Source organism: Echinops telfairi, unplaced genomic scaffold (genome assembly GCF_000313985.2).
Source record: "Echinops telfairi isolate 266 unplaced genomic scaffold, ASM31398v2 ScPeMD7_7458;HRSCAF=8496, whole genome shotgun sequence".
Lineage (NCBI taxonomy): Eukaryota > Metazoa > Chordata > Mammalia > Afrosoricida > Tenrecidae > Echinops > Echinops telfairi.
Window position 1 is genome coordinate 11,982,762 of NW_022111358.1, and position 13,127 is coordinate 11,995,888.

At 45.0% G+C, this 13,127-nt stretch overlaps 1 protein-coding gene across 9 annotated transcripts in view; it reads left to right on the forward strand.

The window, feature by feature from the left end:
• The window catches only part of ACACA (acetyl-CoA carboxylase alpha), a 332,267-nt gene that overhangs the window by 301,571 nt on the left and 17,569 nt on the right, over positions 1-13,127 (forward strand). For all 9 annotated transcript variants that reach the window (XM_045299999.1, XM_045299998.1, XM_045300000.1 and 6 more), the window contains 2 exons: positions 618-795; positions 2,696-2,808. In XM_045299999.1, the coding sequence (XP_045155934.1) occupies positions 618-795; positions 2,696-2,808 (291 nt within the window). The remainder of the gene's footprint in view (positions 1-617; positions 796-2,695; positions 2,809-13,127) is intronic.

The window sequence follows — 13,127 nt, forward strand, 5'->3', positions numbered from 1 at the left end:
TTGCTTATTCACCCGCTTTGTCTTCAGCGGTTGTGTCGGGAAGGTGAGCATCATAGAATGCCAATTTAATAGAAGAAAATATTCTTGCATTGAGGGAGTATTTGAATGGAGGCCCAATGTCCTTCTAGCAGCACATTTTAAGAGCTCATCATATGCTAAGTATCATGAGAGGAATTGAAAGGAGTTAAAAGTTTCTTCTATCAGAAAACTTAATGTAGTGGGAGAGATCACATATTGGCATGAATACTCAACGTTTGTAGAGCGACTGTGAATTAATGTGGTGAAACCTGAGTACAGAGATTCAGGGCGCAAAATAAAATGGAATCTCAAAGATAGGGTGAAGATGGTACACTGTGTCTTGTTAGAAAGCTACTTAGTTCCCCATTGCTCCCTGGTGCTTTTGAACATCCCCTGGCATCTTGAATGGCTGGTGGAGACACCAATCCCTTAAGTCTTCAAAGTGCCACAATCGGGGTGGCTGGAACCTTTAGATCTGTCACCTCTGGCCTTGAGGAGCCTCAGCATGCAGGCACAGTTTACCACAGTGAGATTGTTTTCTGTGTGTAGTGTGAGGTGTGAAGGCACATTGAGATTTCTAATGCCATTATTCTTTGTAGATATGTATGATCAAGTGCTGAAGTTTGGTGCCTACATTGTGGACGGTTTGCGAGAGTGCTCCCAGCCTGTGATGGTTTACATTCCTCCCCAAGCTGAGCTGCGGGGAGGTTCCTGGGTTGTAATCGACTCCACCATCAACCCTCGGCACATGGAGATGTACGCTGACCGAGAAAGCAGGTAGCACTCCTTTCCTCCTACTCACTACCTCCAGGGGCCTTCACGCTGTTGGCTTCCTCAAAGAGGATATTATAACCAAGAGAACTTTATTTGAGTCTGTCCATTCCCAGAGGACTACAAGATCAGGAAAAGAGACTTTCTGCATCGTATCTGCTGGCATGAGAAGGAAATCAGTCTGGAGTCGGGCGCTCAATGTGATTTCCCACCCAGATTCTCTTACCAGGAAGTTCTCTCTTCCATGCACCTTTATACTCGTGTCACCCCCTACCCCTACCCCACTCCACACACACACACCCTTTCTTGCTTATGAGAGATTAACGATCTCTTTCTTAGTTCTGTGGCAGAGGGAGCTTCAAGTAGTTGGAGTGTAAAAGACTGAATTGTTAGGAGACTCTGAGCAGTCTCTTACTCTCCCTGGGCTGCTACTGCAAGTCTGGAGGGAGTTGGGTGGTCATTACAGCCCACCTTTCGTAGGGTCCAAACCAAGGCTCTCCCATCCCGAGGAGAGCAGTGTCTTACTCTGAGCCTCCAGGAGGCTTGCAAACTATAGGATTTGCAGGGCCCAGGGAACAAAGAGCCAGAAGGGAGCAGCCCGTGTTCATTCATAAGCTCTTTTCACCCCTTTAAGTAGATAAAGTTAACAGCATATTTATAAATTCTGCGCTGTTTCTTACATCCTTCCACAGTATTAAGTATTTGTTTCTTTATTTTCCCCAAAATACTCAGCCTTCCATTGCCTCCAAAAGCTGCTTGGGAAGGCTCAGTAGTTTACTGTTGATCACTAAGCTCGCATTCTGCACTTGGGAGTTTATTTTTCTTCTAAGTCCTAACCTAGCCTTGTGAGTTGCTAGCACGGCTGCTAACAGAAATATTGGTGGTTCAGATCTACCCAGGGGCAGGAAGAAGGCCCTGGGAATCTCCTTCCAAACATTCTGCTATTAAAACCCCTATGAAACATACTTCTACCCTGATAGGCAGATAGCAATTGGTTAACTGGCGATAAACCTAGTCTTCATTGACAGATCACAGAGAATTCTTCTGCAGAATTTGGAACCAGGCTAGTTGGAAATCCAGCTCTGCCACTTATTAGGCACACTTACTTCCTATATTTGTTTTCTTACCTGTAAATTGGGGTAATAATCGTGCATTATCTTGCAGGATTCGTGTGAGGATGTCAATGTAAACTCTTACAATAGGACCATACCCATAATAAGCATTGGCTACAATTAATTTTTTTTAAGTTTAAAGAACGCATTTGGTTCTGGTAGTAGAACATCATCATTAATACACATAGAAGCAATCCTTCGTGAATAAATTAGGGTGAAAATTAAAGAAGAAGAAAAAAAACCAGAAGGAGAAGTAATCCTTAAAATACTTTGCACTTTGATCATTTCCACAGCAGTAGCCAGAGTGTTTTACCTACAACTTGGCTTTGCCTATTGTGTTTGGTCAGAGTCTACCAGAAGACTGACAGCTGTGCTTGTGGTGTAGGACTGATCAGCCTTGACCCCTCATTGTACAGTCTTAATTGCTGGAGGTTGTTCCCTGCCACTATGCCTACATCACCCCCATTCTATCCCCAGACCCCATAGAAAGCAGTGTGATTCCTGTCACCTTTGACAGCGCTAGGTGGTGAAATCTATATTCTTCTCCCTTTGTGATAGAAGTTGACCTGTGTGGTAATGAGAATTATTTTGATATTTTTTTTGCCAGACCTCTCTCATATCTCACTGCCTGCTTCTCTCTCTCAGTGAAATGTGTGGAGGCTGCGGGAGGGTGTTACAAAACATAATGGATCTAGTTCCTGATCCACAAATTATAACTGGCTTCATTATGTTGTCTCTTTCCTTTAACATGTCTCTGTTTTTGTGTTGTTTTGTTTTCTTTCTTTCTGATCCAGGGGATCAGTTCTGGAGCCAGAAGGGACAGTAGAAATCAAATTCCGCAAAAAGGATTTGGTGAAAACCATGCGTCGGGTGGACCCAGTCTACATCCACTTGGCTGAGCGATTGGGTATGTCTGCTTATCCTCCTGGCAAATCAATGAGCCATTCAACTGATTTGTAATGAGTGCATTCATAGGCCAGGGGAGGAGGCACTGAAGCATTTGATCAAATTCATGATAATCTTTATTTACTGTCTTCTGTGTGGTAAGAATCCTGGTAGAATAGAATAGTGTGTGTTCTAGAAGTGAAGTGGGCCCCCAAAAGCAAAAGTCACCTGATTTTTCTTCTGATAATTCCTTATAGTTCAAATTGTCCATCTTTCTAGGATTGTGGATGCCCTAATAAAGAATGATTAGCTAGAAGTTGCTCTTGGGGGCGGCCTAATCAAGCAGAGAATAGGCTTGACTAAAACATGTCCTCTCTCTGTGTGTGCCCTGGACAGCCACCCCTCCTGAGGGCTGAGATGGGGACGCTGGAGGCACAGCCCTGCCCAGGCAGTGCGCTGGGCTTGTCCTGGTGCTGGAGAAATGGCGCTAGGTGTGCGCTGTGGGGCTCGAAATCCCTGCAGTGGTTGCTCTGGGCACAGCCCTGCTCGCTGCTTCCTGCCTTTACGCGGTTGCTTATTTGGGGAGCGTTTGGAAGGCACTGGTGATGGGAGTGTAAGAGAAGACCCGAGAGTTGAGGCGAGGGTCGAGTGCGACTCCTGTCCTTTGTGAACGCTGGTTTTCTGCCCAGGCTCCTCCTCTTGCTGTGCTAGTAAAGATGATGACTGGAGATTGTTTGTTGGTTAGTTGGCTTGATTGTGGTTTTCTAACAGAATAGAGAGATAGCAAAACTCCGTGAAGGAGTGAAAAGAGATACACACTCACTTAGGTTCCAAATACTAAGTACCATAATACTATTTGTGGACTCTGCGCACCGCCTAAAGAGCCGGTAGGTTTGGGAATGTTGCCTGCTCAGGGTTCCCTGCCTGCCACAGATGGACCTTTGGGTCAAAATAAACCCTGTTTGTGTCCCATTGTTTGCCATTACATAACCACCTAATGTAACCACCAATTATTGTAACTCACCACAACCTGATCCTTTTATAGGAAATGCACACAGGCAACAAGGAATTGGCAACATTGTTTCTAAAATCTATTGCCACGGGAATTGTTGAGGTGGTTTTTTTTCCCTTCTTCTTTCTTCTCCAAACAAGATAATTACTTCTGACCAACCCCATACACTTTAATTAAAGTAACTGCGGCTCAAGAGCAAGTTACTTACAACTGTACAGAGCGCGGGCTCTAAAAGCTTCAGCCATTGATAAGCATCTCGCTTAGATGGCTCATAATTGCTCCCAGCACCCAGCGATCGTTGCTGCTGTCCGTGCCACTAATTCTGTACAAAGGCAGCAATGCAACAATTGCAGGACACAGGGAATTGCATAATTTTCTTTTTTTTTTTTTTTTTCTGCTCGTTTTCTTTCTGGCCAATTTAAAATTTGTCAAAGTCGGTCTTCTTCTGGATCACTGCCCTTTGATATTTCGCGCACTCCATTTGCCACAAACAAGCCGCAGGGCCGCAGTTCCTGCTGACTCTAGCAGGGGCGAGAGAGCGCCATTTATCTTACACTGCCTGCTGAATTCCTGCTCATTACTGGGGGTTCACTGCCTCTTTTTAACCCCCCAGTGGCTGTTATCACCCCTTCAGAGGAACTGGGTGTTAGCAAGAGGGCGCCTCGATGACATCTGTTTGTACAACGACTGGGTGGCGAGGGGTGTGGGGCTGGAGCTGCTTCTCCTGGGGGAAAGCCATCCCGCTTCCACTTTCACCCACCGCCTTGTCACCTGGAGAGCCCCGGAAGGCGAGAGGGAGGGGAAGCCCAAGTGGTGGCCGTTTAATCATTTGTTACAAATCATCTCATTATCAATTTCCTGTTTGCATTGAAGAAAACTGTATTTATTTATTTAACCTTGGCTAAAATGGCTCTAGAGAAAGGATCCTTCCTCCGTTCGATGTGAAGCAGGTGCTGGCCCAGGGCAGCTTGGGAGCCAGAGCGGTGGGTCTGGAGGACCACGGTGTCCACGTCTTAGTTGTGGTGCTTGCTGGTAAATGCTTTAACTTCTCTGAGCAACATGGAGATCGAGCCCCTCAGAGTTAATGTGAGGGCCAGGTGAATACGCATTTGCTTTGAATCTTACAGGCGTAAGGGCTGTCATCACTGCCTTGATCATTAGAAGCAGGTGGCCAAGCTTGAGTTGGCACATCCTCTGGGCCAAGCCCACTGCTGGGTGGGCAGTAGAGGACAGGCAGTATCAAGGAAGCAGAGGACTTGGCTTCTCTCAGGGAGGTTGCTGTGTCGGAGAGACCAGGAGCACCCACCCAGTCACAGCTGCAACAGCGGATCTGGCGTCCCCCCTATGTACTGAGCTCCAAGAACATCAGTTTGGCTCCTTTTACAATGCTCAAAACCGGAAGCTGACCAGATGTTTTTCTCAGAAAGTAGGTGAAAATGACCTTAATTCGATATTGGGAAATTGAAGCAAAAAGAAAGGTTTCAGCAGTTATCCAACATACACGCAGAGTCAGGGCTCAGAATGGACTCCTCCTCCTCTCTCCATTCCACTCTGCCTCCGACTTCCTTTCAGCTCAATCCCAACACGGATCTCAATCACACAAGGACCTGTTCCTTTGTGGGCTACAGGCAATTCCCCTGAGAGGCAGCTGATTTAGGAGAAACCTTCAGTAGGGAATGTTATCCTGTGCTCCTGATCTCTAGCTGCCAGCCTCTATGCTGGGACACTTGCTCGCAGGTCAGCAGGACAAGCCAGTACGCACCCACGGACTGGGTCCAAATTCCATGTGACGTTCATTTCTGAAGTTAATGAACAATATCTAATTTCTGAACAGCTAGCTTCATCTCCCCCTTTTCTTAAACTTTGTGTAATTTGGAAGAATTAATTTCCTTCTTATTTTTTTAATGGCCTTTTATCTGTTATATGGTTAGTTTGAATAGGAAGGTGGTGAATTACAAAATATACAAGTTGTGCAGACATTTGTTCCTAGGAGAGATAACAGGGAGAGCTACCATAGAAGGAAAAGTGAATGAAGTGAATACAGATTCCGGGGCCTTGCAAGTCGTGACCAGCTCTGACCCTGGATTCTCAGACCTGGGGCTCAGTGGGCTCGGGCATAGGTAGTTAGGTCCCTACCACTCTTGGTTGGCTTTACAAATTGGTTCACTCTGTAGAAGGAACTTCTGCTCTAGGCTTTTACATCTCAGCCAGCGCCCTTCCTTCCTCTAGCCTGAGTCACCCCAAGGTGCAGCTAGAGGACTGTAGAGTATAACTGTGTCTGTAAAACCTTAAGGGATATCTTCTCTTTAGCAGGCATCATGACAGGACATAAACGGTTCCCGGGTTCAGGGGCCTCTGGGTAAACCACTTTTCTGGCAGAGGTCTTTGTGTGGTAAGCTGTAAAGAGCCAAAGGGCTTGCTTGTGAGAGGCAGAACATAGCAACTGGGAAAGACAGCCATTCTAATATCCATCCTTAGAAATGGCAACTCACCCTGGCACCTGTTATACAGGAGTGTCCCTCACCGGCAGTGTGGCCACCAACACTGGGTTCTGTAGTGTGAACATAGGCCCGTGAGAAACAGCATAGCTTCTATATTGTGGAGCGGATTCTACAAGATCTTGCCTTCACCTCCATCACATTGACTCTGCTTGGTGAAGTTGCAGTACAGTATTGACAGCATTTGGGGGGACACCGAAACCCACAGATTCCTATAGAACAGAGTAGAACTGCCCCCTGCGGGTTTCCAAGACTAAATCTTTGAGGGAGCATCTAGTTGGCCTCATCTTTCTTCTTGAGAGCAACTGGTGGATTCAATCTGCCGGCCTTGCAGATGGTGCGGTGCCCAGTATGCCACCAGGGCTCCTTTTCATTTTCATCAGATCCATTCATTCGATTGCCCCGGACTTGCCTCCATCCAGAAAACAGTGACACTCGATTCTGTTAGGCTGCAAAATCCTGGTGGACCCTTGGTTACAGTGGACAGAGCTTGCCCTTGACTCTAGGCTGTTAACAGAATACAACTAACAACCTCTCTTCCCACTTGACCCCAGCTGTCCCAGATCTATGGTCCTTAACCTGCCAAACTCAGGGAGAACACATTAGGGAAAGAAAATAGACTTACAGGGCACGTTACCACCAGAATCTAGAAAGTTCTGTCTGTTTCCTGACTCATGGGTATATGTGCATGTGTGAAGCCAGGGTTAAAGAGGGTTGTTTGTTTACTTGTATTTGGAAAGCCCTGGTCTTAACTAAGGACTTTTTAAATGTGAACCGAAGTGTGCTGACACCATTGCAAGGAACGTTAGGGTTAAACATCCCTTGAGAGGATAGCTGTTAAAATCAATATGCAAATGGAGTTGTATTTAGATAGGTATGGCCCCCTTTGAAGAAAAGCAGATATATGAAAATGGGATTTTCAGAAAAAAACTAGATACATTGGGAGAAATGATTCCCATTACAAAAGGATTATTTGCTTTACCAAAGGATTCACTGCAGGGTTCCTTCTAAATAGCCCCCTTAAGGCATTTAAAACAGAATCTGATTTACGCAGTTTAAAAAAAAAAAAACAAAAAAAACCGCTTTTGTGTAAAGAAAGCACACCTGTTGTGGATATAGAAATAGTTTTGCAATGTTTGTTTTTTTTTTAACACCTTATCTTACTATCTGTATAGAGAGATTTCTTTCAACATAGAAAATGTGATTACATAGATCTTTTAAACAGCTATTTAGGCTTGTACTCTGAATCTTAATAAGATTCCAGCCTTTTTCATGCTGATTTTTCAGTCTGGTGGTTGAAGTATGTAGGTATGTTCTTATACCTGAGATATTCAGGAGCTTTGTGGGTTATGGTGGTCTAGTTCTTATCTCTAACATCTTAAGTATTTAACCAATCACAGCAAATTGCTTTTCTTAAGAAAAGAAATACAGGCCCAGAAAAGTTAAAATTGGGTTGAAATTTACAGTGGCGTCTTAGTATAACTTTTTTTTTAATGTTCAGGTGTTTGTTGTTGTTGTTTAATAAGAGATTTGCTTTGTTTACGAGGGTAGGATCATGCCATGGATGAGACTGATCCCAGAAAAGGAAGGGTTTCTGCAAGGTCACCTAGTACGTTTGGCTGGGCAGAGCGGGTCCAGCTTGCTCAGCTGCTTTTCAGTTAGAGCTTTGAAAGTCGGTCTCCCTCGGGTAGCCTGCTCTGTAGAGTGAAGTGGGGCTAGCCTCTTCCTGCCCTCCTTCAGTACTGTTTTGTGGGGGCATTACAGGAGTGTCCCTCTGCTTGCTTATCGGTGGCTCTGGCCCCAGGGAGAAGGCTATGACTCTTCATTGCCTCTGGAAACAGCCGGGCAGGCTGCTGTGGACCCTAAACCTTGCCCAGGGAGCCAGGTTATTGCTGTTCTGTTAGGTGTCATGCGTCTCTTTCGACTCATAACAACCCCATAGGACAGAGCAGAAGTAGCTCCTCAGATTTCCTAGCCTGGATCTTCCCAGAGTTGACCACCAGGTCTTCCTCCAAAAGAGCGGAGCCACTGGGTGAGCACAGCCACCACTGTGTTAGCACTATGTTTCTTCATGGTGCTCCTAGGGCTCCTCCTCACACCCGGACGACCCTGCTTGTGTAGTAGAGCAACCCTGCAGGGGGCAGAGTAGAGAGGCTCACCTCTCAGCTTGCCATTTCCTTGTTTGTTTTCAAAACAAAACCTTTTTATTGTGAATTGTGTGAATGTTTACAGAGTACATCAATAATCTCACATTTAACTAGCCAGACATCCTTTGTTTCAACCCATCCATTGCAATCTTATTATCTCACTGCTTATTTGCTTTTTCTCTGTCCTGTTTCCATTCCTCCCTCTTTCTTAAGAACCTTGTGATCGGGTAAATGCTACTCTTTTGCCTTTTTTTTTAATCATTTTATTGGGGGCTCTTCACCATTTCCTAGTTTTGTGGCCTTGGGTATGCTACTTAACTGTTCTGTCCCTCAGCTTTCTCAGCTGTAAAATAAGAGACCCTTCAGATTTGTCGTGAGGGTGAAATGAGCTGAAAAGCACTTTAGAACAGTACTGGCACATAGCAACATCTCAGTGTGAAATATTTGATCAAAGGAGTCATTCTTCATCTGTATTTAATTTTTTACATCAAAAAGTATGAGTTATAAGATTAGGTTTCTAAGATTTTGTGCAGACTTCTTACCAACTAAGTTTTCAAAAGGAAGGGATGGGGATAACCAGCCTTTCTTCTCCTGTGTCACCCTTCTTCTAGAGTAGGGTTCTAGAAGAGAACACTCTCCTCTCTGTGGCCTGTTCTTGAAGACACACACACATACACACACACACACACAAGCGCGCGCATATACGCACACCGACTTGCTTTCCTAAAAACCCTGAGGCCCTGCAATCTGGCTCAAAAAGAAAGAAAACCATTCCAAGATATTTAATTGTACAGGGAGCTTACAGGATTGATCGAGAGCTGAGCTTTTTACAATAGTCCAGTGAATAAGAAATGCTCCTGACAAACGATCAATGATAGGATAATCACTCTTTATCCCCTCCTCATTCTTACCTTCTTTCTTTCAGGAGAACAGGGTTCAGAAGTCAAAAATCTTTATAGACGCCGCTTTTAAATTAAGCAGAAAATAGACATTGACATATTTGTTAATCTCCCCTAAATCATTACCGGGGCCGGGTGCTTTGCTGTACAAGGAGAGAAGGGCCCTTGGTGTGCAGCACAGGCTATAACTAGCTTCAGAGTAGTAGCCTTTTATTTTTAGAAAATAAAAATTGAGAAAAACTTTTTTCTTCTTCGCTGCAACAAAGAGTACCCAAATCCTTGACCTGCTCAAGTGCATTTTAAAATACGTATATTTTCCTGCTTGTCTTTTCCTTTGATGTTTTTGAGGTTGGTCTTGAACTGCAGTCAGAGGTATTACTGAAGGGATCAAACCAGGTGACCTTTAAGGAAATGCTCTGGTCTTCCTAGTCTCGGGAGGGCCCCAAGCATGAGGGATATATATTTGGATATTGTTTCAAAGCTGTACAACAGCCTGACTGGGTGAGCATGACCTTTGTTAGCCCACAAGCCAGCCTTCTGACTCCAGCTTGGTAAGCCTAACTCCCAGAATGCTCCACCCTCGTGTCTTTGCTCTTCTGCGCCAATGGAGAACCTGGTTCTTAAATGTTCCAGGCCGTTTCCCTTCTGTCATTACTGCCCGGGTACTTATTTGGGCTGCTTACCACAAGCGTCTAGTTTGAAACTAGCAAGTGCTCAGTGGGATAAAGGTGAGGCTGTCTACTCCAGTAATGAATTAACAATCGCAGAAACCCACAGAGACTATTCTTTTTTTTAAAAAAAACATTTTATTAGGGGCTCATCCAACTGTTATCGCAATCCATACACACATCAATTGTGTAAAGCGCATTTGTACATCATTCTCAAAACATTTTCTCTCCACTTAAACCCCCGACATTAGGTCCTCATTTTCCCCCTCCCTCCCCGCTCCCCCCTCCCTCATGAGCCCTTGATAGTTTATAAATTGGTATTTTGTCATATCTTGCCCTGTCCGACGTCTCCCTTCACCCACTTTTCGGTTGTCTGTCCCCCAGGGAGGAGGTCACACACAGTTCCATGTAATCGGTTCCCTCTTTCCTACCCATTCTCCCTTTACCCTCCCTGTTTCGCCATTCACACCACTGGTCCTGCAGGGCTCATCCGTCCTGGATTCCCTGTATTTTCAGTTCCTATCTGTACCAGTGTACCTCCTCTGGTCTAGCCAGTCTTGCAAGGTCGAATTCGAGTCATGGTAGTGGGAGCCGGGAGGAAACATTTAGGAACTAGAGGAAAGTTGTATTTCTCATCGTTGTTACATCGCACCCTGACTGGCTCATCTCCTCCCCGAGACCCCTCTGCAAGGGGATCTCCAGTGGCCTACTCATGGGCTTTGGATCTCCACTCCACACTCCCCCCATCATTCACTATGGTAAGATTTTTTGTTCTGATGATGCCTTACACCTGATCCCTTCGACACCTCGTGGTTGCATACGCTGGTGTGCTTCTTCCATCCCACAGAGACTATTCTGCTCTGCCCTGTAGAGTCAGTATGAGGCAGAATTGAATCTATGCATGGGATTTCCAAGACTTACTCTTTTGGGGAGCAGACAACCTCACCTTTTTCCCAAGGAGTGGCTAATGGTCTGAGTCACTGACCTTGCAGTTAGGGCCCAGTGCCTAACCCGTATGTTTTTTATAGACAAGTCACCTTCCACCTCAAAACCTCAGTTTTCTCTTCTGTAAAATAGAGAACTTGCCTGAAAGGTTGGGTTGATATAAGGGTTAGCGAGAATATATGTGAAGTAATTTAGAGTATGCTAGGTACTATTAAGGTATTTGGCCTGGCAGCATAATGTAACCAGATCTAGGTCAAATTGTGCTTGACAACTTACAAGCTTTATGACCCTGAACGTGTTCGGTGCACTGCCTGGCACATAGTAAGTGCTCAGTAAGTGGTATGTGTATATTTATGTCATCCAAGTGCAGTGTCAGTTGTTCACTGACAAGCAGGAAGTTGACAAGGTCTAGAACACCCACAGGGATCAACTCTGCCCGATAGTAGATATTCGCATGGGGAAGGAAAGTACTCTTCAATGCAGCCAACCATCAAAGGCCACGAGGGCAGTATTTGTCCAATAGCAAAGCTCAGAAGGCTGAAAGGAGCCAGAAAGCAGGGCGGCTGAGCCAAGGGAGTCCTGGAAGTCCCTCCCTGTGCAGCCATCTCCATGGCCCTCCCTCCCTCAGCCCCAGCCCCGGCTGTGGTTTTACCTACGGTTGTGCTTGTCCTTAATCTTACGCCAGCAGGAGCCAGATACCTTAAATACTAAGCCTGGCTAGAAACAGTGTCTGACCCATACTTTGGAAATTATTGGAGATATTACCCTGGTTGTAGTGATGGGATTAAGTTGGGTAAGTTTGGGACTACTAACCACAGAGATGATGCTTCAAACCTGCCAGCCACTCCACAAGAGAAAGATAAGGCATCTGCTCCCCAAAAGAATTAATGGCCTTGGAGACCCTGTCTAGGGTCAGTGTAAGGTGGAACCAACTCGGTGGGAGTGGGTCAGCTCTTATCAGCGAGTGGTCGGCCGTCATCCCTTAGCCTTTCCTGAAATGAAAGAGAGGGGTACTGCTGAAGCACTTGACCTCTGCCCCCAAATGAGAAGGCAAGAGGCATAAAGTGGCATCTGGTCTCTCACTTTCTAGCTTTGAGACTTTGGTAAAGTAGGTACATTCTTGTGCCTCTGTTCCCCTACATGTAAGATGAGAATGATATCATCCTTGCAAATTACTGAGGACTAAATGAGCTCATGGATGTAGTACATATGGAATAGAACCCAGTACTCTGCATGAGCAAGAAGAGCCAGTAAAATCGTTTCATCTTTTCATTTTTAGCGCACTAATTTCTAAAGCTTTTTTTATTAGATATAATGTCACAGAACAGTTATAAAAATATAAAAACATTCTCAAATGAAGTTCTCAGAGTCACCAGTTGTTAACATTTGCTTTACCATTAGTATGTTTTCTCATCTCCTCCCTTACACACACACACACACACACACTACCATTTGGGAGTAAGTTAGACATCATGCACCTTTAATCACAGATATTTGGTTTTATAAGAACAGAAACCACAGTGTTGTTGTCAGGTGCCATGCGTCATTTCAGCCCACAGTGGCCCTGTGCACAAGGGGACAAAACACCGCCTGGTCCTGCGTCGTCCTCACCCTTGTTCTTGAGCCTGTTGTTGCCATCGCTGTGTCAGTCCATCTCCTTGTGGGCCTTCCTCTTTTCTGCTGCCCGTCCACTTTACCACGCGTGATGTCCTCCAGGGACTGCTATCTCCTGACACGTTCAAAGCATGTGAGAGGAAGTCTCATTGTCCTTGTCTCTAAGGAACACTCTGGCAGTAAACTACAATACATTTATTAAATCAGGGATAACATTGATACATTATCTAATCATTGATTCATATCCAATTTTATTAGTTGGCCCAGTAATATCTTTGATACTTTTTGTGTGTTCCCTGATCTGAGTTCCAGAGACCATAAATTGCAATTTGTTATCAGGTATTTTCAGTCAGCTTTAATTTGGAATAGTTTTTTTTCCCATCATTTTATTGGGGGCTCACAACTCTTATCACAATCCATCCATCCATTGTATTAAGCACATTTATACATTTGTTTCCCTCATCATTCTCAAAACATTTGCTTTTTACTTGATCCCTTGGTATCAGCCCCTCACTTTTTCCCCTCCCTCTCTGCTCCCCCCTCCCTCACGAAACCTTG